The following is a 25,043-nucleotide window of genomic DNA, read 5'->3' as shown; positions in this document are numbered from 1 at the left end:
AGACTAGCCTGAGCATTCATGTAGCACATTGGAACTGATTTTACATGTTAGCGGCTGCATGTGAACAGGACCAGGAACGGTTGCTCTTGCAATGAAGCAGGGTAAAAGGCACAACTGGTTGAAGATTTGAGGGGACACATTTGTCCTGGTGGTTCACAACCGTACCATAAAGCGTCAGTCTATTAAAGGACTTCTCAGGAAATGCCTCTCCTGCTTTCAGTAACTACTAGCTGCAAATCAGATTGTAATTTAAGAAAGGCTTCTTTTGCAATGTTGGCCAAGTATTGTGAATCTTAACTCTTAGCTGCCTACCAACTCTTGACCTTTGTGTTGATAACCATTAGTAAAATTTAATAGAAAAGTAAGTTTGTGTTTATACTCAAAAGTTTCTTCCACTCATATGCTTCCATTTGCTTTACGGAACAAGCACCTGCACTTTGATAATTGTGAATTTTTTTAATTGTTAAACAATTTTAAAGAATCCATCTTAGTGCTGTTTAGTTTTCATACCAAGAAAGCATTTGCTCCTATCGACCTCCCACTGAGAAGACAGCACCAAGCTCAGCTTAAGGTACGTAGATTCCAGCTACACTATTTATGTAGCTGGAGTTGCATACCTTAAGCCAACTTTCCAGGTCTATAGTAGACCTGGGTTGTGCTTTTGAAACTGATCACGAGACAGAATCCTGTAAGAAGTTCTTATCACAACTCAATCTGGGCTTGCCTTTCTAAACACTACATCATTATGAGCTAAAGTGAGCCACATGTTTACATAAGTTGTGCACATTGAAATGGAGCATACAAATTTAGTAAAAACTTTATTGCACTTAGTAATCTTAGGTGGTGATTAACAATACAAAAAAACAGTTATGGTCAGAAGTTGTAGGAGTACTACAAATACAAAAATACTCATCTGTACAGTATACATAGTCAATATTCTTAGAAGATTCTGTTAAAAGATAATTATTTGCTTTAACCAGGAATAAGTTATAAACATGCACTCATGGGGCAAAAGCTATACAAAACAAAAATGAAACACCCCAGCTCTCTGCCCCCCACCAATTCCACAGTACAAGGGCACACATAATTTAGCTTTACTTTTTGGAGAAAATGTTTCTGTTCCACTCTACCTTCACCTGGGTTGTAATATTACACAACATATGCTGAAGTTCCTATTTATAGTTCCACATAACTTGTAGTTCTCGTCAGAGCAATTTTTGCTTTGTGCCTTCATTTGGTATGGCTGCACAGAGATGACCAAATCAAACCATTTACAAAGTTGTGTTAGACATTTATACATTTGACAGTCTAATTCATATAAGAAATTCTTCACCCTGATCCTTTCTTAACGGGTTCTTCTCCTCTTTGGGCGTGGAAGATCTGACAAGAGATACAAGAGGTTCAACAGCTTGTCAGATGATTGTTTTTAGAAGACAGACAAATAAAAGCTACAATATACAATTTTTATTCACAATATTAACAATGTACCCCTTTAAGTATCAACTGGCACTATGGGAACAAATTATTGTACTTTAAAGTTTATTCAGACAACCATAGTTTGTATTTCGCTAGTTTATTTATTAGAATGTCATGCAAGACTATATCAAATGTCTTACTAAAGTCTAGATATACCACATCTTCCACTTCTCCTTTATTCACAAGGCTTGTTATCCTGTCCAGAAAAAGCTATCAGGTTGGTTTGACATGATTTGTTCTTTACAAATCCATGTCCACTGTTACTTATCACCTTATCTTCGAGATGTTTGCAAATTGATTCCTTAATTACTTGCTCCATTATCTTTCATGGTAAAAAAGTTAAGCTGACTCAGCTGTAGTTTCCTGTGTTGTCCTTATTTCCCTTTGTATAGATGAAACTGTATTAAATATAGCGCTCTATAATGCTGACCCCACAAGGACTTTACCCCACACATGCCACTAGCTTAAGCCTGTCAATAAATTATCCGTCACCTTTCCCACTTATTTAGGTAGCCTCAGTGTCACCTTGGCCTTTCGTATTAATGGTTAGATTTTTTTGGTCCATTAAAAGTCCATTTTGCTCTGTGTACATGGTATAAAATGACCTTAATGAGGCTGGAGATAGCCAATAGAAGGTTTCTCCTCTATTATTGCACCACCTATCCACCCCAGAGATGTCAGGTTTAGAGGTGTGGCAAGTACTGCTGCTATACTCAATCATCCCAAGGCATGAAGGAGCAACTCTAACTTGCACTGGGTGGTGCAGAATCAGGAAGCTGCCATTACTTCCTGACAGCCTCCAGTTCCACCATGACTGAGCTATACTTGGACACAGTGGAAAATTTTCCATAAAAGCTTCTGATCGCTGGTCAACTCAGTGAAAACTGAGACATTTTGGTAATTCCCTAAGTGCAATTATAATTTCTGTGGATCAGCTTCAATGGAAGTTCTCTACGCTAAGGTAGCCTTTTACTTGAAAATAAAAGCTATATTCTCCTTAATGACACAAACAGATGAAGGATATAAAAATCATCTTCCCTATTTTCCATTACTAATGGAATCACATCATTTCCTTGCCATTCGGTCTCTAATATTGCAGAGAAAATCCTTACTCCAAGTATACAAGTGTGAGTCTTGGTTTGACAGAGGTATGCTTTAAACGTGACCCAAGGGATGGGTGCTTTTATGTTCTGAAAGGCAAACCAGGGCTAGTTTGGCTTCTAATGCAAAGTAGAGCAGCCTCCGGACTACCTTGCAACTAAAGCAACTTTTTAGTAAGTGGGAGAGCACTTGAAAGAGATTTTATTCTCCCTTTTAATAAACATAAGTATAGTAAGTTCACCTACAGCATTCACCAAGAATAAATAGCTTCCTTTCTCCTGAGCACACTCTTTGCTCTGACTGCACTAAATATAGCGAACAACATGGGAAATATAAGAACAACATGGGAAAGATGCAGATAGCATTACATTATTATTCATGTGTTTGGTAAAGCCTTGTACTATTTTACAGAAATAAACTTACAGATATAAAAATAGTCTCGCTATGATGACAAGATAGGAAAATCAGCACTGCAGTAGTTGTAATACTACTGGGTAGAGTTCTTAGTTGCACCTTTGGTACTGTGGTAGGGTTCTTAGTTGCACGTTTGGTACTGTGAGAACTACAAATGAATTTGCAAAAAAACCCCTAGACAGTAATTAGTTACGATAATCACACCTCAGATTTGAGGACTGCAGCCATACCTTCCTCACTGGAATTCTCCTCTTCTGTGATTACAGGCATCCCACGATTATGAGTAACATCTTCCTTCTCGATTGCATTTATCCCACCTACAAAGAAATATTCAGTGGAAAACCGCCACCAGATATTAAAATTTCTGCATCTCAGGTACAGACAATCCAGACAAACTGTTTACTTGCTCTTGATTAGAAAAGCAGACACCAGTAGGTACACTAAAGAGCTTTTAGCACTTTCACAGAATATTCATTTGGCTCTTGAGCAATAACTGGTAATATAAACATAAAACATACTAAACAAAGACTATAAAAAGATGAATGCAGGGTTAAATATTAGCCAGAGAGATTACATGGAATAAAAGAGATTAATTAATAAAAGGAATAAAAAGGTTTTGCAGATAACAGTGCTACAGATCCATCATGCTTCAGAGGAAGGTGTGAGAACACTATACAATACTGGGATAATCAATACAACAGAACCTCATAGTTAGGAAGCACCTGTTAAACATAAACTAATAAAAATAAATGGGAAGCAGCAGTCTTCTTCCCCATAGTACAGTAAAACTCCAGTGGTCCGGCATCCAATGGTCCGGCACCATCTGGAACCCGGAAGTGCTGGACAATTGGGGCTGCTCTGCCCCCAGTTTCCCCGATTCAGCGGCTGCTGAAACTGACCAGCGGCTGACTCCAGAAAGCCCGGGCCAGAGCAGCTGGGGTGCTGCCGGGTTGGTCCCGCAGCGCCGAGGGGCGGTGCTAGGGGACCAACGCGGCAGCACCCCAGCTGCTCTGCCCCGGGCTTCCTGGAGTCAGCCACTATCAGTTTCAGCAGCAGCTGACTTGGGGAAGTCTGGGGCAGAGCAGCTGGGGTGCTGCCGGGTTGGTCCTGCAGCGCCAAGGGGCGCATCCCCCCAACTGCGCACTAGACCCCCTCATAGCCCCTCCCTTCCAACAGTCCGTCATATTTGATAATCCAGCACCTCCTGGGTCCTAAAGGTGCCGGATTATCAGAAGTTTACTGTATAGTTTCAAAGCTGTATTAAGTCAATGTTCAGTGGTAAACTTCTGAAAGAACCATGACATTTTGTTCAGAGTTATGAAAAACCTCCATTCCCAAGATATTTGTAACTCTGAGGTTCTACTGTAGGCAGATTATCGTAAGCCCTAAGTATCAGGTTTCAACAGCTCTTCTCAACTTTGTTAACATGAACTACATTTGTTTCTCAATCTGTGGTACGAGTACCCTTCGGGTACTGGAGAGAAGTCTGGGGGGTACGTCAGCAACTGAAATTTGGAGAAAACTGAATTTTTAAGTTTTGTAGCGCTTTATTATTTTTGTACTTTTTACACCCAAAAATGTTATCACCCGCCCAGCTATGATTAAGTTGTTTAAACAAATGTGTTGCAATGGCAGAAAAAAATTGTGTGCGTCTGAAAACTGTAGGTACTGGGGGTACTTATAATTTTTTTTTAAAAGGGTTACTTTATTTTAAAAAGAAAAAAAGGTTGAGAAACACTGAACTACAACATCTCTGTGTCACAAGCATATCCATACAGATATCCAATCCTTTTTTAACCTTGCTACATTCTTGGCCTCAACAACAGTCTGCTGTGACAAATTCCACAATGTAACCATTCCAGATGAAAAAATGTTGCTTAATGTTAAATTGCAGTTACTTAGCTAACTGTATAGTGGATACAATCTGTATTGACTAGACAATTAGTCAATGGGACCACTCTGCAGAGCTGCAGCAGGAGTAACTCCAGGAGCCACCCATACTGCAGCCCTGCATTTTAAATGTCATAAGAGCTGCCAGGCTCTTACGACATTTAAAATGCAGAGGCGTAGCGTCCCGGACAAGCGCGAACTAGGACTGCTTGGTCCTGGCTTGCGCTGAGTACACCAGCCCCTATTCACCGTGAACACAGGCTGCTTCATGGCAGCCAGGGCTGGCCGTGGGCAGGGACTGCTATCAGAGCAGCCCCTGCCCATTGCCAACCCTGGCCACTGCAAACACAGGCTGCTTGGCAGCAGCAGTCCCTGTCCACAGGGCGGAGGAGCTCCCTACTGGCACCCCTGCAGACAGGGGCTGCTTAGCAGCAGCCTCCCCATCTGCCCCCTGCTGCCTCTGATAGAGGCAGTGGAGGGAAGTTGGCACTGGCTTTTAAGCCAGCTTCCCCCAGCACTGGCTCCTGTTCCCTCCCTTTGCTGTTGCAGGGGAGACAGAAGCACATTGGGGAAAGGGTGAGAGTGGGGACAGAAACCAGTTCCCACTGTGGCGCTTCAGCCTTTGAAACGCAGCAAGAGCCACACCCTGCTGTGCCTCTGTATCTCTTGCCCCCCGTGGAGATGATGCTTTTAAGCCAGCTCCCCCTCAACACCGGCTCCTGCTCCCCCCATTGTTGCCACTCTCCTTTCCACAGCTGCTACAGCTCCAGCGGGCATAGCTGGGGAAGAGGTACATATCCCCCAGATGGGGCAGGTCCAAGTTCGCCTGCCTCCTGCACCCCCCAGCCAGAGTGAGGAATGCAGCAGATTGTGTACTTTCCCCTGGCTCCCCCACAAAAGGGAACTTAGAAGGCTCAGGACTGATGCAATCCCATATTGGGAGAAAGAGGGCACCCCTTTCACCAGCCTGGTGATTTTGTCTCTACTGTATGACTTTATGAAAAGCCATCCCATTTCAGGCACATCTTATTTTCCTGGCACAGCCAAAAAGTTTTGTGTTACAATAAAAGGAAGCTGCATACTGAATTTGGTGATCCTAGCTCTTACTCTTCATGAGGAAAGCTTCAGAGGGGTAGCCAAGTTAGTCTGTAACTGGAAAAACAACGAACAGTCTAGCAAGACTAACAAAACATGTAGATGGTATCATGAGCTTTCGTGGGTACAACTAGAAGAGTATCCACAAAGGCTCATGATACCATCTATGTTTTGTTAGCCTTTAAGGTGCTGCAAGACTATTCGTTGTTTTTCAAGTTTTTCTTTAGGAGGCATTCTTGAACAGACCCAAACAAACTCTCTCAAATATATAGTGGATTACTATATTCCATATTATTCTCCTTATGCAACTTAACATCCTGCCTGTTTTTGGTTGAGTGTTTTTTGCTCATTTGGTTTTTTTTGCCCATAGGTGCACACTGCGTAAAGGTCTTCACTGAGGAGTGTACATTGAGGCCCAGTGCCTTTCCTGAATTGATACGGGAAATTTAGAACATTATAAGATGCATGACTAGTTTAATTGTTTTCTTCCAGTCTGCCCTATCACTTTTCCATACTGCGACATTGAGAAGTCAGAAATGGGACACTACCAAAAAGTGGTGGGGAAAAAAAACCTTAATATAGCACTAAAAATGATCCTGGCAAAATTTAACTGCAATCTACATTAAAATTATTAAAACACTAGTTTGAGCAGAAACTGTGATTACAGAAACTTAAGCAACTATTTGGATGATCATAGACATTTTTTTCAGACACAAACTTTTTAAACAATGATAAAATGAACAGTGTGGTAGCTGCAATATATCAGGGTTTTAAAAAACTGATGCAATGTTAAAGTCCTATTCAAAAGCAATGCTTTGGATGTCCAGGGTCATCTGATCTGAAAACTGACTGGAGCACTATTAACGAGGGGCAATAATAAATGGCACTGTATCAGATAAAAGCAGGAAGCATCTGGTGAGGTACTTGAGACATCTGTATTAAGTTGTCTTCTTAAGTATCTTCATTAATAAACTTAAAGAGCAGATAAATACTGAATTTTTAAATGGAGGATATTCATTCAAGAACACAACTGGAACAAAAAAATAATCAGGTTATTTTCTCTGGATTTTGGGCTAGGCCTCTTGAACCTATCAAAATTCACACATTGCTCCTATTGTCACAAAGGCCAACCATTACCCAGAAGAACAGAGAGAACACTGAGTAGTCTGCCTTTGCCATCTAACACACTGGTGAGAGGAGATAAAAAATAAAAAGCACTCTGCCCTACATTACTGGCAGTAAAGAACTGTTTGAGGGGAGAATTACTAAGAGCTGAGAGAGTTGGCTTAGCTACAGCTCTTTCTACCTGCTGAGGGAGAAAGGACAACTGACCAAGATCAGCCAAGTCAGGTGCATTTATAAATGGAAGTGACATCCCAAATGCTTGGCTCCATTTACTGTCTCCATCTGCTGATAAGAATTACAACTCGCTGCCTTGAGTAACAGAGGGAGAGAACAATAAGAAGTTCTGTATGTAGAAGCTATTTTATGTTTAGCTAGAAGCCATCTTGTATATCAGAAACCATTTCAGCTTTTCTCTCAAGCACGTAGACCAGAGTGAACTTTCTGTCACCCCGTGAGAAGAGGCCTACAGGATGGGCTATTGGTATGTGTTAATTGGGCTGGTTGGGACAGGAGATTTACTCCCTCGTACCTGTCCGCCATCTTGTTGATAACGCTTTGTTTTTCCAAATTTAATTGAGGATTTCTGTAATTGGATGCCCTGACGTCAGACTGTTTGGCTAAGGGTATAAAGATACTAGGATTGATTGTATTAGCAGCTTTACTGGGCCCAACTTTGCTGGGACCACGTTTGGCTCACTTTGCTTTACTAATCAATAAAGCAAATCAGTTGTTAGCCGCCTAAACAGAGAGGAGCGTGCTTTTGTTTCGACATGTAGTACCGTAGAGACAAACAGATTTATTAGGGCATTAGATTTCATGGGTAAAACCCACTTCATCAGATGAATCTGAGTGAAAATTAACAATTAAATTCTGTCATTTCCACTCCAATTCATCTGATGAAGTGGATTTTACCCACAAAAGCTTATGCCTTAATAAATCTGCTAGCCTCTAGGTACAACAGAACTCCTAACTGTTTTTGCAGATACAAACTAACATGGCTACTCCTCAGAGGGAGAGAAGAGTTCCTTAACATCTCCAGTACCATTAATATAATGAAGAATTACCTTTGATTTCCAGTAAGTTTCTCTTTCGTGTCAATTGTGATTTCACTCTAGGTCTTTTACATCTGGGAGTTTCCATTTTTCCCTGATCAGACCCAGATTCAGAAGACTCTAGTTTAACTTGACGGTGCCTTCTTGATTTGGAGGCCTAAAATCCAAACAAATCCATTAGCAACAGAAAGGAACCTAGTTACCACAACACGCCATGGTGATACATGCCAAGATTCAGTGACTTGTTGAGTGTAAGATGTGTTAAGACTTCTCTGTCACCACCACTATGCCAGTGATCCCAATCTGCTTAACACAGCGATTCTCAACCAGCAGACTACCCTGGGGTGCTGCCATTAGATTTCAGGTCAATCAAAATAAACCAGAGAACAGATCCAGCATTAGGTTCAATGGGCCCAGGGAAGGAAGCTGAATCCCAAGCAGTGTTGCGGGGGGGCAGAAGCCAAAGTCTGAGTCCCCTTCTCTAGGCTGAAACAAAAACCTGAGCAACTTAGCTTTGCAAAGCCCCCTTTAGCATGGGGTAGCTGCTCTGTTTACCACTTCCTAAAGTCAAGCCAGCCTTGGCTTTTAATCTACTGAAAAACATTTGAAACACAGGTGGACAATGTAATTTTATAGCACGGGGCAATGCTCAGAAGGAAAAAGGTTGAGAACCCTTGGCTTAAGAGATAAGACAGAAACAACAGTAAGTGCCCATATTAGTTAAGGACTGGGCACTTTTAGGTGCTTTTGAAAAAATAAATAAATCACACATCCTAAAATATTACCATTTCAGACAAACTAGAGAGTAACCTTCTTTCATTTAAACAGCCTTATCCAACATTCAAATAAATTACAAGATTTATTTTCAGGAATCCAAAAACTGCTACATCAGCCTTGATTTTTATATAGTTACTAGCCACACCCTGCCTCACGGCTGTGGTGCAGTGGGTGGAGGGGTGGCAGAGATGGGGTGGGTCCTCAGGCAGCGGGGGGCCAGGCATGGGGGCAGGCATTGGGGAGGGCAGGATGCAAGAAGACCTGAGGGACACTGGCTCTACAGACCAAGAGAGGAATGGGTGGAGCACAGTGGGCCAGCCCCACCGCTTGCCGCTTCTCTTTGTCCCCGGGGCTCAATGTCACACTTGGAAAAGTCACTGTGCTGTGGCAGCACCTGTTTGATGGGCCACAAGGTACTGCCCCCCTCCACGCTCTGCTGCCCCGTCGCCCCCACCTGCTGGACAGGCCACCCCAGGGCTGCAAGAGCAGCATGGGCCCCCAGCCTGCAAGCCACCCACCCCAGCAGGCACAGGTCTGCATGGTAACACCGCGGCCAGGTCCCCGCCACACCGGCCAGCCACTTACTGGGGAGGCTCTGAGCCTTGCCCCAAGCCCTGCCAATGGCAGCCCAACAGGAAGGACCCCAGCTGCACTCATCACTTTTCATTCATTCTGGCATTTTCTAGAAACTTCACAAGTCTTCTCAAAAGTTCTGTGACACATGGCATGACGGACACCACTCTTTTTATAATAGTATAGAGATTTTTAAGCAAGGAGTAGCAAATGTTAAGAACATTTCCTGTGTAACAAAGACAGACCACCAAGACTGACTAGGGGTTTTGCGCAAAAAGAAAACAACCACACTGCTTGTTTTTGCGCAAAAACCCTTAGCACAAAAACAGATCAGCAGAAAACATGCAAATGAGTCCCTCATTAGCATATTTTTTGCTGAGAAAACTTGTAGTGTAGACATAGCCTTAGTAGTCTGGGAAAACAACATCACTATATACCTTCAGAGTGTTACTATTGTATATTCAAAGCACTATATTGTGATTTTAATAAGTGATATGTGCAGCCACATCCCCAAAATTAGGAGTGTGGGGCTCTACTATAAAAATAATCCAATGGAGATCAGGGGATTTTATGTTCATTGCTTCAATGACTATCAGATCTAGAATAACATGTTTTAAAGCCACATCTCCACTTGCCATGCTAGAGATCAATCTTCGGGCATTTGATTTAGCAGGCTTAGTAAAGACCTTCTAAATCGAAAGCAAAGGGTGCCCATAGTCCATGGTGGTACTCTTTAGTCACGAGGAGTAAGGGAAATCGATGGGAGTATTTGCTCCCATCAACCTCCCACTGTGAAGACAGTGCCAAGCTTGGCTTAAGGTATGTAGACTACATTATTTACATAGCTGGAGTTGCATACCTTACACTAACCTTCGGGATCTAGTATAGACCTGGCTTGAGTGATTTAAAATCCCAATTCCCACTTTCAGAAAGTGACTTCAGATCTTAAATTCCATTAACTTTTAAAAACTCCCAGGCCTTTGAAAGTTGGAACCACTGAGCAGCCTAAATTCTACAATCACTTTTTAAAATTTTACCCCATTACATTTAACAGGTAAAAGTATGGGAATTTTTTTTGCTTTATTTTTAACTGGTAGCATACAGTTTACCCTGAGTTTGGAAAGCTTTCTGAAAATGTAAGTATAAAATTCTGCTCTTAGTTATCCACATAACTCTCCTGAAAACAAGGGGGTGCGTAGATTAAATGAAGGCCAATTAATCCCAAATATAAGAAACTTTACTAACAGTTCTCCCACATGCCAGAGTAGAATCTAGCTCATTCTCTCAACACCGGCCTTGCTTCTGCAAAGCTAATAGGAGTAGTAAAAGCTTGTTTTTGTTGCCAATGAGATAGGTAAGACTGAATGCCCAATGGGAGTAGAGCTTGAAGCAGAAGGTGTCATGTTGATAAATCGCTTTTCTGACCACATTACAATTTCAGTGAATGTACATTTTTAGACGGGTTAACAACAATTCCTTTATATATATAATTATATACTTACCTGAGCAACTGCACTATAGGATTTGTATTTGATTTTAGCCAGTGCACTTGCTCTTTCAGAACTCTGCAAAGAAATAAGGCAAAGGTCAGAAAAAGCCAGCTAATGGTAAAGCCCCCTAATTTTCTTCCAACCTCATTTTTATTCACAATTACAGAGCTTTTTACCTGGATCTCAAAGTGCTTTGCTAAATTGGGAAATCATCATCCCTGTGTCATAGATAAGGAAACTAACTACGGCTCACCACATGTCAAAGACTCCAAATCCCCTCTCCCACACCCTTGTCTTATATATGAAAAAAACAAATGCTTTAGAGTCATTGTAGGAGAAGCATCTTGCAAACAGTGTCATTTGTAGAGTGCTAAATGGGCAAAATAATTGAGTCCTTATTTCAGTAAAACAAACTCAGACTTCCATAGTAAAGCAACCATGACATTGTTTTCTCTACATTTCTACTGTGCAATAAATCATACATGCAAATCATTCGTTATCTTTCTATGAAATGTATCGTTTGCTGGGGTTCAACCTAGTAGTTTAAAAAGCAGTAGTCTGAAGACGGTTTATTGTAAAAATTTAATACAGCATTTAGTTGAAACTATAGGAGAACAAAAAAGGAATTTTGCCAAGATGGTAGGCATAGAACCCCTACTTATGTGGGAAATGGCCATGGCATTCTTAATGACAATTGTTCAGGATCTCCCAAAGAAGAATATAGTAGCTAAAAAACCCACACCAAACAATACTTCTTCTAGAACTCTAGAATTCGAAGGTCTCCCATGCTAGTACTGGCCAAATTTAACCTGACCACTGCTTAGCTTCTTGACTTGATCACTAATTGATGTGATCTAACTGTAGATTAGGTTGTCCAATAATATTAAGATTTTACATAGTAAACTTCTCTTACTTCTGAGTCTTGAGAAGTCCCGCCTTCCTTTTTGTCAGTCATTTCTTCACTCTCTTTACCCTTCGCAAAGAATTTCTGAAAAAGTATAGAGATTTAAAACTCATTGAGGACTTCACTAGAGGTATCAGTTTCTATTTTACAACAAAATGGAAGAGATCAATTTATTCTAGGAAAAGAATCACATTCTCTCCTCCCTTCTACCTCAGTCTCATTTTTAATTATCGTGGTCCTTGTGTGACATCAAAATAAGTGTGTGCAGCACAGTGGTGGGCAAACTTTTTTGGCCTGAGAGCCACACTGGGATTCTGAAATTATATGAAGGGCTGAGCAGGGAAGGCTGTGCCTCCCCAAACAGCCAGGCATGTCCCCAAATCACTAACCCCGCACCTGAACAACCACCACCATCCCGTATCTCCACCCCCATCCAATCCCCGCTCCTCCTGACTATGCTTTCTGGAGCACAAGGGCTGGTGGTGCAGTGAGCGGAGGCTGTGGGGAGGGAAGTAGAAGAGTCCCACAGGGTTGATGTGGCCCGCAGACCATAGTTTGTCCCCTCTCTGGTATAGTCACTGAGTTGGAATCTATGAAGTACTGTAAAGTATTCACGCATCATGAATCCTTCATCACTTCTGTATATTGAAAAGACTGAATATGTATCTGATGTTTCACTCATTCCAAATCTTATATGACAAAGCTTTAAATTAAATAATTGGTACTAAACACCAGCTTTAAAACACTAATTGGTACTGGGCACAGGTTGAAAGCATATTCCAGAAGGACAGTAACACCACTATGGATGTTAAAGTGCATGTAATTGATTAACCATGTAACAGCCTGCCTCTGATACAGAGGCAGCAGCAAGGGTGGCAGGCAGCTCTCTGGGAGTCGTGTATGTCACCAATGAGCATGAGCTTATTGATTACCCATTTAAACAGCTACACTCTTAACATCTCTAAACACTACCTCATAAGAATTACCTTGGTATCCAGACACTCCCCACAAATAACAGGGACATGCCAACCCCGGCTCAGGACAAGATCTAAAATGACAGCATGAGGGATAGAGATGTTCTCATCAAACCACCAGGTGCAAGGTGATGTGATAACTAGATAACATCAGAGTGTGGCAACCTGATATGTCAAAGTGATGTGTAACTTGTTTGTACCTGTGTTTAAAGTTCATCTTGTCTTTGTCTAGCCTAGTGGGCAGTGTGAGCCCACTGACTGAGCTGTTCTAGAGATATGAAAGGTTAATGGGTAATGCTTACTAGTTCTGATTAAACATTAACCAATGGAGGCTGCAGCAACTCCCCCACCTACCAGGACAATGGGCTGTTCCAGCATTGTGAGGGGCCTGCTGCAGGCATGGGCTGCTCCAATTATTCAGAGCAGCCTCTGTCTGTTGCAGGCCCAGGCACTGTGCAGGCAGGGGACTGTTCTGGTCAACCAAAGCAACCCCTGTCTGCGACACATCTGGGCCCATGGTAGACGGGGCTGGGCTGGAGAAGAGGTCACGCCACCCCTGCCTCAGCAAATGGGGGAGGCTGGGCTGGAGCAGCTGCCTGCACCCTCTTTAATCGATTAACTGGTTAACCAATTAAACAGGATTTTACATCCCTAAATTGGTCCATTGTCAGGGGGTACATATGCATTGTGATTCAGAAGAGTCTACTAACAGCTATTACTGTATCTGTTTAAAAATTAATCTGATTCCTGACAACTAAACACATTAATGATGATCTGTACTGCCACAGCACAATAAAGACTATAACTTACCATTTTGTCCTGCTGCCAGTGTTGATATTCCAAAATCATATTCTTAATATTAATTACAAATTCATCTTTTATCAAACTCAGAGCCTTGTCTGGCTGGGATTTGTCAGTGGAGATCAAACACTTCATTTTCTGATAGTGGTCATGAACATTCATCATTTCCTGAAATGAAAAATATTAAAAGCTTTTAAAAAATAAGTGTTAAAACAAAGAATATAAGTTCCTGATTAAATATGAACATTGTGCATTTTTTTTATTACAGTGTCTTGAACTAGCAACTGTTTTAAAAAGGAGATGGTTAAAATTAGCTGATCAATGTCAGTAGCAGCAATTCATGAGTGTGTTAATATCTAGTGTCACAGTTGTACCAGCTTAGTGGAGAAACTGAGAAAGACAGACTCTGCATTAAGAAACTTACTCGACGTCTTCACTACACGGAAGATTAACACTACCGCAATCAATCTTCCAGAGTACAATTTAGCGGGTCTAGTAAAGACCCGCTAAATCTAATTCAGAAGGTGATCCCATCAGCACTGGTACCCCTGATCCTTGCAAGGAGTAAGGGAAGCCATCTCCCGCTGTGGAGACCGCACGGAAACTCTAATTAAGGTACGTAAACTCCAGCTATATAATTGCGTATCTTAATTCAACCTTCCTGCATAGTGAAGACATTACTTTAGTAAGAAACTTCAGTGGCACTAAGTAAATAGATTTCGATCTTCAACTGTTTGAGGCATTTAAAAGTTGTTCCACATTTCATTGTTAGTTAATGATTTCAGTGACATAAGGAGCAGGTCTTCCCCATCTACATATGTAACCCCCAAAGCCAACTGGAAGAGACATCATGAACCAGATGGCTGGTCAGCATAATGAGACAATGTCATAAAAAAACTATTCTGCTTCCAATGCAAGAGCTTGCATAGGTAACATTATACCAAACAGAAGGGCAAGCAGTAAAATGTCTACATATTTAAAAGGGGAAAAACAGGTAGGAGGGCGGGGGCGGAAGGAAGGCCCAATACTGCAGCTGATTGTATGCGAGTAAATCAACATGCCCACTTGTATGCAGCCAGTTGCTGAATCAGGGCAAACACAAAGATCAATATTTAAAATAAAATACTGTCTTTTACCATGCACTTCCATCACCCCTTGTCTGGACTACTTATTTGGATTAGCAGGGAACAGTTAACATATCCCTGAAGCACTTTGCACACTTTCAATATTATAGTCCTTTTGTGAAAATGAATGGTAAAACTATCGGAATGCATAGTTGTCCTTGTTTCTGTAACAGAACTTTTATGAGGACCAGATTATGCAATTAGAGAAACACTATTTAACAATTATAATTATTGTGTAGGATAAAAATTACTGTACCTCTAACACATCATTAGTGATGAGCCTGCTTACTCGATTATTTAGTTCCTTAAATTCCTCTTTAAGTTCAGTTTCCCGAATCTTTTTCTTAGTTCTGAAGGACAGCTATATAAAGATTGACATATTTCAAAATACACAGTAAAAGATGTAGAACACACAGGTTGGTGTTTATAATTATGAAAATTCTCACCCTGACAATTAGAAATGAAAGATACTGAAAAGAGAAAACAAGATGACACCAATTTTCATCTGCAGAGATTTTTTAAGTGTTCACTCTCACAGCAAGGATTTAACAGCTTTTTGTAAAGCACTTTCTTAAAACAAAAAGATGTTCCTTCACTGGATCAGTTATCAGAAGTTCAAGCTACCACCCAAACTCAGACCAAATGAATGTTAAAGTTCTACCAATTAAAAGCCATAATCATAAAACTGCCAAAGCAATATTTTTTCAAATTGCTAGTTTTTTAAAGCAGAATTTATGGATTCAGATTACATCTAAACAATACTTTAAATCCAACAGCCTCTGTCATGAGTTATATAAAATGCCAGGTGCACATTGGGATAGTGTAAAAAAGTAATTTCAAACCACTAACTAAACACTGAACAACAGTTCAAAGATAGGCAGGGATTTCCATAAAGAAAGTAAGTTCTCATGCAACAACTCACTAGTCTGGGCATTGCTGTAAAGTGAAATGCTTTGTCTAGTCGCAGCTTCCTAAATATATATGCTGCATCATAATGCTGGGCAGTTATCAGATCCTGTTGAAATTTCTGAACTTCAAACCACTCCTTGAGAGCAATTCTGATCTGCAATAGAAAAAAAAAGGAATCTATTTTACTGATTACCATTCAAGGAACTGCATTAGAGATTTTAGCTGACCAGTGGAGTAAAGACATGGCATGCTACAAACTGAAGACATATCTGTATAGGGTGTGTATATAACTGAAGTGATCTCAAAACTACAGAAAAGATACAACAGATTCTAATAGTAATAACTTATCCCATACAACATTGTTATGCTCAGTATTCTAGGTTTAACCATATGTTTTGACAATGAATACAAAGATGCCAACCCTACTCTGACTTTTAGGGATGTTTAAAAAAAAGTTACAGAGGAATTAAAAAGATTATTTGGACCAGTGACAAGTACCAAAGATACAATGCCAGATACAAACAGGAGATATGGGGTAACCATGCCTTAAAAACTTGAGGTGTGTTATAAATCACCATTGTGATGGATGTCACAGTATGCAAAATGTTTAACCTTTTGTGACTTCTTAATCACTCATTCATTCGTATGGTCTATTTTGAACTTCTGAAACCATTTTCAATTTTGGGCATATTTGGCTTTTTTAATCACTCAAATCAGCCATTTTGATGGACAGTGACAGCTGGTGAACTTAAGGGCTAGTGGATAATGGCAAAAATGCTTGCTCCCAACATTTTCCTATGCACACATATACAGGAATCTATGCCTTTGCATAGCCAAGACATCTCCCCTTGGAGAAACTAGAATCTCTCCTCTCATCTTGACTCCAAAAGAAACTGGCAACTTTCCACAGGCTTTTCACTATGAAGAAAGGGGACCCTACCCACGCTATCTTTCCCAAAGGGAAGGATTGGCCCCTGGAAAGCAGACCTCTTATGCAACCCTAGGGCTCTTAATTACCTTGACCATTCTTTGGGCTGGACTTCATTCCCAGGATGATCCTCCTCTTCTTTCTCCCTCCCTCCTCTGTTGTGTTCCCCTTTTCCTCCCCCACTGGCTGAGCAGTAAGGGAATAATAGGAGGCGATGAAGAAATTGGGAATGATATTGAGGCATTAGCTCCTCCCGCACTAGCCACACCCCACTAGTCACAGGCTGCTCGTCGCAAAATGCCCTGCATGGACACTGCTGATGCATTCTAAAATGATACCTACTGTGTTTTAACATAGTACCGCAAGATCCATATGGGTCAGACAGACAGCAACATAAACCTGTGGCTTGGGCAATGACTCAGGCATGCCAAACAACATTCATAAGTGCATGGCTTGCCTCCTATCAGAACTTCTCTGCACAATCTACACTCATGCCACAGGGGTGGTGAAGAATGCCCCACAAAGCCACGACACGATTTGCTGTGTTCATTGAACCTGAGTGACAGTGTCTGATGCAAAAGCATAGATTTAAAACGTGAATTCATAATCACAATGTAAAAACTGGGAGGATTACAGAAAATTAGGGAGGGTTGGCATCTCTCTGAACCAGGATGAGCAATACTTCTCTCAATAAAACAAAAGTCTCAGATTCTTTGCTGGCTACAACACTAGCTTTAGCTACAAATATGCAGAGTCAAATTCACAATATTTTTTGAAAATTCCACCATAAAACTAGTTTTATCCACACTGCAACAATCTTTTTCTGATGTCCCTTTCCCCCTCTATGTACAGGCAGTCCCCGGGTTACGTACAAGATAGGGACTGTAGGTTTGTTCTTAAGTTGAATCTGTATGTAAGTCGGAACTGGCATCCAGATTCAGCCGCTGCTGAAACTGATCAGTTTCAACAGCGGCTGAATCTGGACACCAGTTCTGACTTACATACAGATTCAGCTTAAGAACCCCAGGCGTCCCCAAGTCAGCTGCTGCTGAAACTGATCAGCAGCTGATTCCAGGAAGCCCAGGGCAGAGCAACTCTGCCTCGGGCTTCCTGTAGTCAGCTGCTGGTCAGTTTCAGCAGCGGCTAACTTGGGGACGCCTGGGGCAGAGCAGCTCGGGTACTGCTGGGTTGGCCCAGTAGCGCGGCCGCTCCTCGGCGCTACTGGACTAACCCAGCAGCACCCCAGCTGCTCTGCTCCAGGTGTCCTGATTCAGCCACTGCTGAAACTGATCAGCAGCGGCTGAAACTGATCAGCAGCGGCTGAAACTGATCAGCAGCGGCTGAAACAGGACTCCTGGGGCAGAGCAGCTGGGGTGCTGCCGGGTTGGTCCAGTAGCGCCAAGGAGCGGTGCTGTGGGACCAACCGGCAGCGCCCCACCTGCTCTACCACAGGCCCCGGGCTTTGCTCCACGTCTCCCTGGTCTGCTGGGGGGGGCACTAGCTGCGTCCCCCCCCCAGCAGACCAGGGAGACACGGAGCAAAGTGGCGGAGGACCCGGGACGGACCGCGGCGCTTCCAGATCAGCGCCGCGGTCCGGCCCGGGTCCTCTGCCGCTTTGCTCAGCGTCTCCCTGGTCTGCAGACCAGGGAGACGCTGAGCAAAGCCGCGGAGGACCCGGGGCCGGATCAATTAAGATTTGTCTAAAGGTAAACCCATGCACTGTAACAGTAGTTTATTTTAACAAATAAAATGCAACTTTGGGCCCAAAACTTACATAGACTTACATAGGCAAATATTTTTATTCACAAGTAATCTAATTATACATTTCTTTACACTGCATTTCAAACAGCACCTTTAGATTTTTGGAAGAAGAAACAAAATGTTTCTGATACTTCCACACTTCTTAAATGCAAACTTCCCTACAACACAGCAGTTGGAAATTTTACTGACACCTAAATGTCAGGGAATAAACCTACTACAAATGACTAATATTAAAAATGCCCCCCTAATATTAAAGATGCTCCTAGCCCCACTTCCGGGGAGGCCCCTACCAACCCACACTTTATCAGAAGCAGCAGCACAGGGTGGCAGGTGGAGCCAGTCCATGAGGGAAGCCAATTTAAAAACTAGGTCCCCGGACTCCTGCCTTCCATCCACCCCCACTCCCCCCACTGTCTTTGTGGGTGGCAGCAATGGGGGGGAATGGGAGGCAGGTCTGCGGGAGCAAATGCACACATGAAGCTGGCTTGAAAGCTGGCTCCCTGCACATATTGGCTCCAGCCTGCCCCCCTCACCTTCCAGTGTGGAAGTGGAAGGGGCAGGCAGATTCAGTGCTTGTGGGGAGCTGGCTAATGAGCACCAGCTCCTGCTCGCACACCCCTTTGTTGCTTCTGATGCATATATTTTTCTCTGCTGTACATGTGATTCAGAAAGGTAACAAATGAAAATTGATGAGACTTTGGCCAGTTTTCACTGGAAAAACTTCAGCACCATCAGCCACACTAGAGTTCTCTGCAGCACTAGAGAGAGTCTGTTGATCAACTTACTCTCACCTTACATTTGGAAACATAGAAACATTAATGTATTACTTTTTAAACAAGGGAGGGTTTCTTAAGTCAGGCAAGTTATATTTTAAGTTCTGCAAAATACTGTGGCTTCAGTTAATTTAATCAGTATTTAGGCTCTCAGACTTTAATGATGTTCAAAAAGACTAGTTTTCTTTGAGGAACCATTTCTTCCAGAATACTCATGTTTCTATTCCTTAAAAAAAGAACCCTCTTCAAGTTGTGGTAAAATATACAAGAAACCTTACCACAATCACAAAAGTCTGATTTGAGAAGGAATCCGACTTACCTTTTGTTTTGGCTTACAGAGTTGTGTGCTATATAATCCATACAGAAGATACAAAGCACCAACACGAATCTGAAAACTGTAAGGAGGCAAGAAGTATCGCAATGCCAGATCTAACGCCTTCTGTGTAAATTTATTCTTCTCTAAAGGCCTTGTTTGACCACTAAAGGAAAAAGAAATAGATGAAAACGAAATAATGATACAAATACATCTTTTAAAAGTCTTAAGCCATTAATACATTTTAAACTTGTTAGACAAAGATCCAATTATAACCATCAAATCTTCAATAATTAAATCTCTTACATTTTTCCTCTTGCTTCAGGGGGTAGCCCAGTTAGTCTGTGCAGGATAAATGTCAAAACAACAAAAGGTCTGGTAGCACTTTATAGACTTACAAAACATGTGGATGGTATTATGAGCTTTCGTGGCATCTGAAAAAGTGGGCTGTGCCCACAAAAGCTCATGATACCATCTACATGTTTTGTTAGTCCATAAAGTGCTACCTGACCATTTGTTGGTTTTTACATTTTTCCTCTTGCCATTCTATCATTCCTTACGTTAAACAGAAGACAAATGTCCTGAAGGATGAAATGATTTATGATTTTGCTTTCAGAAACCTCATATGAGGATAGAATCAAACTCCTCAGTCCAGCATGTCCTTGCTTTTGGTGTTATATTTCCTAGATATTTTTATATTCATGCATTTCCTTATTAAAAAGGGACCAGCAGTTTCATTACTGCATTTTCTAATTGATTTCTACTTCTAGGAACTTAAGTAGCATGCTCTGCATAGGCCCAAAGAGGGCTCAGTCTGTGCAGCACACCTTGGAAGTAGCACAGCAGGAGCCACACGTTCTGTAATGAAATACAAATATTAACTTTATAATTTCAGCATACTTTACAAGAATTAAATCTTGAGATTTCAATTTCTCCCCCTTAAGTTTGCTTTATAATCTTATTTTTCATAACATTACAGACTCTGAAGTGCAGAGCTTGGTCCCCGAGCTACAGAGAACAATCGACAAGTTCTGTCCCTAGGGGCCTATCCATAAAGGAAACATATTACAGCACAGCTAGAGGTAACAATGTGATTTTTGAATGGTGCTACACTGAGCTGTACTGAGTCAGGATTAAGGATGTTAAATTGAAGTTAATTGACTAGTCCAGTAGTCAATAGGCACTTCTGCATTCCTCCTTTGAAATGTACAAGAGCCTCTGCCATTCAAAGCCACAGCGCCCTCATGATGCCCAGGATCAGCGGGGGACTCAGATTCCCCCGCTGACCCTGGGCTCCATGCTGTGCTGCATGCCGCGTGGAGCCTGGGCTCTGCGCAGCATTTCCCCAGAACCCTGGGCCAGCGGGGAACTCCCCAGCTGATCCCAGGTTCCATGGAAATGCCACACGGGGCCCAGGGTCAGTTGGGGAGTCCTCAACTGACCCCGGCTCCACCACACTGCCCCTTTGAAATGCTGAGGTGGCATTTTGAAGGGGAAACGCTACACAGCTGATCCTGGGCTATGAGCCCGAGTCCCAGCTGACCCCAGATACTGGAGAAATGCCGCGCAGAGCCCAGGCTCTACAGCACTGCCCCTTTGAAACAGAGCTGGGGATCAGCAGTGCGGCTGCCCTGGGATTTCAAAGGAGGTAGCAACCACACAGCTGACCCCTGGCTCAGCTTTGAGGCACTGTGGTTTTGAAGTACCCCTTTCCTCCCCCTTTGCTGCCTCTATCTGAAAGAGGCAGCAATGGGGGAGGGAGAGAGGGATCGACTAGTTGACTAACTATCCAATAAACATTTGCTTATCAGATTGTCAACTAGTCCTTAACATCCTTAGTCAGGATACCAGCACAGAGAGAGATGGATGCCAGGTCTCTTGTGAGAGGGAGGGGTGTGCAACCAGATCCAGCAGGGCCCGGAGGAGAGGAGTGCGGGGTAGGTGGGCGAGGTGCTGGGTCCTGCACAGCTCAAACGGGAAAAGTGGGGGGGGAGACGGGGTCATGCATGGCCCGTGGGGGGAGGGGTACAGGGGAAAGGGGCCATAGGGGGAGGAGCCGGGGGGGAATGCCAGGTGCCGCATGGCGCGGATATGGGGCAGAGGGAACGTTGGGGGACGGATGCAGGCAAAGGGGTTGCAGGGCGGAGGGACCAGAGGGGGAGGCGTGCAGGTGGGGGAAGGCCGGAGAGGGACGAGTGCGGAGCGGAGGGCCGGAGGGAAGGGTGCGGGGGGAAGGGTGCGGGCCAGAGAGGGAAGGCTGTGGGAGGGGAAGGCTATAGGGGGAGGGGCGCAGGGGGGAGGAGTGCAGGGGGGGAGGCCGTAGGAGAAGGGCTGAGGGGGAAGGAGACATAGGGGGAGGGGCGCAAGGGAGAGGGATGCAGGAGGGGAAAGGCCGGAGGGGAAGGGGCGCAGGGGGGGAAGGCCAGAGGGGGAGGAGCGTGGAAAGGGCAGGCCAGAGGGGGAGGGGAGCAGGGGGGAAGGCGGGGAAGGCCGAAGGGGGAGGGGGAGGGGCGTAGGGGAAGAGGAAGGATGGAGGGGCGGGAGGGGAAGGCAGGAGGGGAGGGGAGGGGGGCGTAGGGGAAGGGAAAGGCTGGAGAGAGGGGCGCACGGGAGGGAGGGGCGTAGAGGGCAGGAGGGGGAAGGGGAGGGGAAGGCTGGAGGGGGAGGGGCAGGGGGAGGGGCGCTTGGGGAGGCAGGAGGGGAAGGGGCGCAGGGGGGCAGGAGGGGAAGGAGCGCAGGGGGAGGGGGATGCTGGATGGAGGGGCGCAGGGGGGCAGGGTCGCAGGAGGGTGGGGCGCAGGGGAGTGGGAGGGGGATGCTGGAGGGAGGGGCGCAGGGGCGGGAGGGGGAGGCTGGGGCGCAGGGGGGTGGGGCGCAGGAGAGCGGGAGGGGGATGCTGGAGGGAGGGGCGCAGGGGCGGGAGGGGGAGGCTGGGGCGCAGGGGGTGGGGCACAGGAGAGCGGGAGGGGGATGCTGGAGGGTGGGGCGCAGGGGGGGCAGGCTGGAGGGAGGGGCGCAGGGGGGCCGGAGGGGGAGGGGCGCAGGCGCAGGGGTGCGGGCTGGAGGGAGGGGTGCAGGGGGGCGGGAGGGGGAGGGGCAGGCTGGAGGGAGGGGCGCAGGGGGGAGGGGAGGGGAAGGGGCAGGGTGGAGGGAGGGGCGCAGGGGGGGAGGGGGAGGGGCGCAGGGGGGGCAGGCTGGAGGGAGCGGCGCAGGGGGGGAGGGGAGGGGAAGGGGCAGGCTGGAGGGAGGGGCGCAGGGGGGAGGGGAGGGGAAGGGGCAGGCTGGAGGGAGGGGCGCGGGGGGGGAGGGGAAGGGGCAGGCTGGAGGGAGGGGCGCGGGGGGGAGGGGAGGGGCAGGGGCAGGCTGGAGGGAGGGGCGAGGGGAAGGGCCGCAGGGGGGGGAGGGTCGGGGGCAGGCGGGAGGGGAGGGGCGCAGGGGGGCAGGCTGGAGGGAGCGGCGCAGGGGGGGAGGGGAGGGGAAGGGGCAGGCTGGAGGGAGGGGCGCAGGGGGGGAGGGGAAGGGGCAGGCTGGAGGGAGGGGCGCGGGGGGGAGGGGAAGGGAAGGGGCAGGCTGGAGGGAGGGGTGCAGGGGGGAGGGGAAGGGGCGCAGGGGGGCGGGAGCGGCAGGCTGGAGGGAGGGGCGCAGGGGGGGAGGGGAGGGGGAGGGGCAGGCTGGAGGGAGGGGCGCAGGGGGGGAGGGGAGGGGGCGCAGGGGGGCGGGAGGGGGGAGGGGAAGGGGTAGGCTGGAGGGAGGGGCGCAGGGGAAGGGGCGCAGGGGGGAGGGGAGGGGAGGGGGAGCGGCAGGCTGGATGGAGGGGCGCGGGGGGGAGGGGAAGGGGCAGGCTGGAGGGAGGGGCGCGGGGGGGAGGGGAGGGGAAGGGGCTGGCTGGAGGGAGGGGCGCGGGGGGGAGGGGAGGGGAAGGGGCTGGCTGGAGGGAGGGGCGCGGGGGGGAGGGGAGGGGAAGGGGCGCGGGGGGGCGGGGGCGGGGCCGCGTGTCTCACTGGAAGATGGTGTGGAAGCGGCGGTCCCGCCACAGGCCGGAGAACACCTCGAAGCGGACATTATCCGTCTCCAGGAAGCTGCGCAGCAGCGCCTCGCAGTCCGTCTGCAGCCCCGAGGCCAAGCTCATCCCGCCCCAGCCCAGCCGCCGCCCCGGGCAGGCCAGAGCAAAGCGGGACCACCCCGCTACCCATTGCGCATGCGCCTGGCGGCCAGCGCGGTCATTGACACTGTAACGTGCGACCTCCCGCAAACAGACACGTGCACTTACTGCGCACGCGCACAGTCAGGTCCCCGCCCCGCTTCACCGCGCCTGCGTGAGTTTCTGGTCCCTCGGACCCATCACCCGTTCCTCACCTCCTCCCCCGGCCTGCCGCTCAACCGGAGCGCATGCGCGCTTGTTCAGCTTTGCTCTTGCCCTTCAGCGCCTCTGCAGAGTCTCTGGGGGGAATGTTTCTCCTGCCTGCTTGTGAGGGCGGGGCGGGGCTAAGTGCAGGGAGCGTCATCTGGTCAATTCAATAAGTGGGGGGGCGTGTGCACCCCCCAGCTCAGTGATGGAGGGTGGGTGGGGCTGGGTGACCCCCCCATGAACAAGCCCCAGGGATTTCAGCCTGGTTGGCAGCACCCAAAGGAGCAGGTAGCCAGAGCCCAGTCACCTGGGACACTGTCACTCAGCAACCAGCAGCAAAGCCCGAATGAGGCCTGAGCATCCTCCTCACCTAGACCCCTGCTTTAATGGCCAGGCTCTGCCCCCCACCCTATGGCAGGACAAGGACATGTCCAGGCCAAGTGAGCCAGCGGTTTGTGGCATCTAGGGTTGCCTGGTGTCAGGGATTCTACAGGACAGTCCAGTTTTTGGGACCTCTGGTAAAAAAAAATTCAGAAAATACCGGACATGTGCAATGTCCGGTATTTCCTGGGTTTCTGGCTGGGCGCCGGACGGAAGCCTGGCGGAGGCAGGGGAGTGGCTGGGAGGTGGTGCACGGTCGGTGCTGGGAGCCCTGGCTGCAGCTGACACCTTGGAGGGGAGGAGAAGCCCTGTCCCTGCTTCTGAGCACATGGAGGAGCCGCAGCCGGACTCACTCGTGCATCTTCGGACCATGCACGGGACTGACAGTGCCCCGGGATCTGCACGTGCCCGGGTCAGTACCGCCCCCCCTCCGCTTCCCCTTGACTCTTCCCGACCAGCACTACTGCCCCCGACCCACTCCCAGCCATCCCTGCTTCCTGCCAGCCGGTTCTCCTCCTCCCGATCTCCCCTGGCCAGCCGCGCTGCCCCTGGCCCCTTCCCCATCTCCCCAGGCCAGCCACGCTGGCCCCGACCCCCCCACCGCATCTTCTCCAGCCAGCCGCGCTACCCCGACCCCCCACCTGCCAGTCTTGCCCCCTGGCCCCTCCCCATCTCCCCCAGCCAGCCGCGCTACCCCGACTTCCCCATCTCCTCCAGCCAGCCGCCCTGCCCCGCGCCCATCTCCCGCAGCCAGCCACGCTGCCCCCACTCCCCTCCCAGCCGGTTCCCCCCCCATCAAGTGTGTCCAGTATTTTTTCTAAACCTACCTGGTAA

General features: G+C 46.6%; 1 protein-coding gene across 1 annotated transcript; it reads right to left on the bottom strand.

The window, feature by feature from the left end:
* Positions 1–792: 792 nt before the first annotated feature.
* On the bottom strand, positions 793–23,732 carry SNAPC1 (small nuclear RNA activating complex polypeptide 1). Its single transcript, XM_075926368.1, has 10 exons — positions 23,482–23,732; positions 19,487–19,646; positions 15,719–15,859; positions 15,053–15,157; positions 13,682–13,840; positions 11,907–11,981; positions 11,006–11,068; positions 8,166–8,310; positions 3,222–3,308; positions 793–1,380 (listed from the first exon to the last, which is right to left on the bottom strand). The coding sequence occupies exons 1-10, from the start codon at positions 23,607–23,609 to the stop codon at positions 1,346–1,348; spliced, it is 1,098 nt and encodes a 365-aa protein (XP_075782483.1). The 5' UTR covers positions 23,610–23,732; the 3' UTR covers positions 793–1,345.
* Between the last annotated feature and the right edge of the window lie 1,311 nt (positions 23,733–25,043).

Source organism: Pelodiscus sinensis, chromosome 4 (genome assembly GCF_049634645.1).
Source record: "Pelodiscus sinensis isolate JC-2024 chromosome 4, ASM4963464v1, whole genome shotgun sequence".
Classification (NCBI taxonomy): Eukaryota; Metazoa; Chordata; order Testudines; family Trionychidae; genus Pelodiscus; species Pelodiscus sinensis.
This window is presented reverse-complemented; position numbering and strand designations above follow the sequence as displayed.

What these genes read in the sequence shown, in the direction of transcription:
- SNAPC1 (XM_075926368.1), bottom strand. Translation starts at nt 23,609, where the DNA reads ATGAGCTTGGCCTCGGGGCTGCAGACGGACTGCGAGGCGCTGCTGCGC. An exon ending in CGCTTCCACACCATCTTCCA is followed by an intron (nt 19,647 to 23,481) that starts GTGAGACACGCG and finishes TTTTTCCTTTAG; the next exon opens with TGGTCAAACAAGGCCTTTAG. An exon ending in TTACAGCAATGCCCAGACTA is followed by an intron (nt 15,158 to 15,718) that starts GTGAGTTGTTGC and finishes ATCTTTATATAG; the next exon opens with CTGTCCTTCAGAACTAAGAA.